The 3,874-nt window shown below is 37.3% G+C and overlaps 1 protein-coding gene across 1 annotated transcript; it reads right to left on the reverse strand.

The window, feature by feature from the left end:
• Nucleotides 1–2,610: 2,610 nt before the first annotated feature.
• LOC139144334 (uncharacterized) lies at nt 2,611–3,366 on the reverse strand. The gene has a single exon (XM_070715035.1). It carries the CDS (start codon nt 3,364–3,366, stop codon nt 2,611–2,613), a length of 756 nt encoding a protein of 251 aa, XP_070571136.1.
• Between the last annotated feature and the right edge of the window lie 508 nt (nt 3,367–3,874).

Raw genomic sequence — 3,874 nt, forward strand, 5'->3', positions numbered from 1 at the left:
ACCGTATAAGACGTACTATCATCAATTACTGTCGCTTAAGTATTCTAGTAGTTTCGATGTATTGGTAACGGAGGTCATTTCATTAATTAAATTTTAAACTGAAAGCACATGATATTCTATATGTTTTTGCCAATGGGTTACCATTTACCAAATTTTATCGTTGTTGTTTTCTGGTTAATCGAAGTCATATCCAGGTATTTTTCTTTCACCGTAGATAATCGACTTTTTTCCTTTACCTTTTTACAATGATATTCCTGTTGTTGAAAAGATCGAATTTTACATTTTTGATTTTTTTTCTAATATAATAAAACCATAAAACCCCATTTCCTTTCACTTCATAGGATAGACTATTATAAAATTATTTCAATAGAGTGTTAACAAAGGAAAACATTTTACCATTCAACTCTAATAAACATAATACTCTATACATCATTTGGTTACCATTGCAGTCAAGAAGTTTTAGTTTATAAATCAATCAAATTCATATTTACTTTCTCTTTCACTCTGCGAGACAAACAAATTCTTCGATGAATTCATAGAAAAATGTATGTCTAAATTTACTATAGCTTTTCTTTTCGATTGTTTTATTTTTTGCCATTTTCAAATTAAAGGAAACCGAGTTTAGTTCTTTCTTACTTTTTCTGTATATTGTGGACTATCATTAATGTTAACAATATATATTTTCAATTTATCGTTAATCCTGGTCAATTATCACTGTCAACGTTATAGAAAAGACTTGACACTCATTGTGTCACTGGTTTATGTGTGTTGTTTTCAAATAAAAAAAAATGATATTCAAAACTTTTTTCCATTGTATATGCAGGACTGTTTTCAGTTTACAGAAAAGACTCGACAATCTGTTCCAGTTATGTGTGTTGTTTCAAATTAAACTGTGATATTCAAACTATTTTTGTTTCATTGTACGTGCAGGACTTTTTTTCATTTAATGTTGACGAAATTTGTATTTTTAGTGTGTTGTAGTACAGGTAAAAGTTTAATTATTTCACTCCATACGTTACTATGATATTCCTTACTGTATTAGCTTCTAGATATCAATCATATTTTGTATTTGTTGCTTTCGAATGAATGAAAACTAGAAAGTTTTTTTTCTTTTAACTTTTTATGCTGTATTTGTATCAATAAATACTATTATATTATATTATAGCTTTGTCAATATCAGTGAATTTTGTGACGTCATACCTCAGATTATTACTGATAATGCATCCAATTACCCAGCATGTGGCCCAAGATGTTTTCTACATATCCACAAATCCACAAATATAAATAAGAGTAGTAATGCACCATTCCGGCCCATAATGGACTAAACAAACTTTGCAGTCCACAATGTACTCGGCATTATATCTTGCAAAGTTTGCTTTCGTCTATTATGGGCCGGAAGAGGTAAAATATTAAACTATAAGCTTAATCTCAGTATATTGTTAACGCAAGTCGGTCATTTCACTATTCAACTTAATAGGAAAACTATGATCATCTATAGGCCGTTTGGTAAACATTTTGATCCAGATTTTGTAGCTGTTGTTGTTGTTGTTTTAGTTGTTGTTTCAAATGTATGAAATACATTAAGACATCTGTTTACACTGCATGTGATGAGCAGTTTTCAATTAATATCGACTGAATATATTTTAAAATGATTGAAACAAACGTATATTTGTGTGAATTTACTGAGCGAATACGATACACAAGTATTCCTTGTTAGGTTGCTATATAAGTCCAATTTTTGTTTTACTGTTTTTAAGCTATTGCAAGTTGCCAGTTTAAGTTTTCCATTATGCCGCACGGGCTTGACTACATTATTATCAAGTGATCTCAATAAAATATACTTGCTATATAAACGCATCTTGTAGTCCCATTTCGTCCTTATACCTTGTGTGGAATATGACCAGGTCTGAGAAAGCAGTCGGTAGACGAAGTCGTCTATTACTATAGATGCCTACTTAATTACTATAGGCCTACTAATAATAGACAGTGGCTAATACAGTGAAGCATAACACTTGGGTGAGAGACCGTACATAGAGTCCAGTGACGTGAAGTGTCTCTGTTGAGGGTGGAAAAGTCTCTGATTAGGGAAGGCGAGGTTCCCGTAGATAAAGCACTTTTGGCGGGAAAAGTGTCTATGAGTCACGAGAAAGGCACATGATGGATTAGACATATTGTCTTAGCAGATGGAATCTCTGGTTGGTAAAATAAACAGTGATAGGAAGCGGTGCTTAGTCTTAGGAGGAATGCTATCAGAGTATCTATAGTAAGACACTGTACTAATTATGACGTAATACAAGAATATATTTCCTAACATTCTCCCCGGCGGGAAATTTAGCATGTGTTCCAGACGATTGCAAATTTCAATGAAACGTAAAATACTAAGTAGTAAATTTGGCAGTGAAATGTGTAATAAATGAAAAGGAATTTCTATTCTATGGAATAATATTGATTAAATAAGTCCAATATATAAGAGTATATATAGTCCGATATATACGAGTTCAGCAACAAGAGTTCACGCATCGTTTAAATCTTGAATTCTGCAACGGGCGATGGCGGCTGCAGTTCTGGTCGGTGGCCTCTCGCTGCTGGTTGCCTGGTTACCTGTTGTGTTTACGTGATCGTTGTTCTCTGTAGCTTGTTGTGTTGTGTTAGCGTTGATTTCAGTGGGTACAGCTTGATGATGGGGTGATTTGTATGTCCATTAGCAGTTCTGATTCCTGCAGAACGAATGATGCCGTCGTTTCCGTAGTTTAGCTTTTCTACGGTGGCTAATTCCCAGTTGATTCGGCGTGAGGTGTCGCTGTGTACAAGCACAACATCACCGATTCGAATGTCATTGTCCGTTTTACCGTGGATCTTGTGATGTTCATGTAAGGCAGTCAAGTATTCCGTTGTCCATCTGCGCCAGAAATGTTCCTGTAGTTGAGTAATGCGCAGATAGCATTTTCTCAAGTCATCTTCATTTCCGAATGACGGGTCCGAAATTTCAGTGTCGTCGACAAGTGGGTGTGGCACGTTTGTGGGGACGCGACCATGGAGCATATGCGAAGGGGTGAGCGATATTGCATCATCCGAATTTGAAGACAGATAGGTGATACGGCGGTCGTTCAGCGTAGTTTCTATCTCTGTTATTATAGTGTTCATCTCGTCGAACGTTATGAATGCACGACCTAATACTTTCTTGATAATATTCTTTGTCAGTCCGATCATGCGTTCCCAAAATCCACCAAACCATGGAGCGCGTTTGGGAATAAAGGACCATTCTACGCGTTTGTTAGCCATGTATTGTTTTACGTAGGATGAGTCGAAGAGTTCGCGAAGTTCATTAGCCGCAGAGAGATACGTAGTAGCGTTGTCGGAGATCATCTTCGAAGGGAGCGAGCGTCGAGCAGCGAAACGGCGGAAGGCACGTAAGAATGAAGCGGTTGATAAGTCCGATACAAGTTCGAGGTGAATTGCTCGCGTTACAGCACAAGTGAAAAGACAAATATAAGCCTTTGTTTCCTTACCGTTATGAGGCGATTTGACGTAGAGCGTGCCAGTGAAGTCCACACCGGTAATTGGGAACGGCGGAGCTTCGTTCACGCGGTATTTCTGAAGAGGGGCTTGCACTGGATGTTGATACGGTTTACCAGTAACTTTCAAACACTTTACACATTTGCGTATTAATTTCTTCACAGCTTGTCGTATTTTGGGGATCCAGTGTCGTTGACGGAGTTGAGTAACCGTTGTCTGTAGTCCGGCGTGTAGCACACATTTGTGCGCGGCTAAGATGATGAGTTCCGTAAATCGATGATGGGTTGGAAGCAGACTAGGGAATTTCGCGGCGTATTCGAGCGGCGCGTTATGTAGCCTGCCACCACAGCGAAGAATG

This window comes from Ptychodera flava, chromosome 11 (assembly GCF_041260155.1).
Source record: "Ptychodera flava strain L36383 chromosome 11, AS_Pfla_20210202, whole genome shotgun sequence".
Lineage (NCBI taxonomy): Eukaryota > Metazoa > Hemichordata > Enteropneusta > Ptychoderidae > Ptychodera > Ptychodera flava.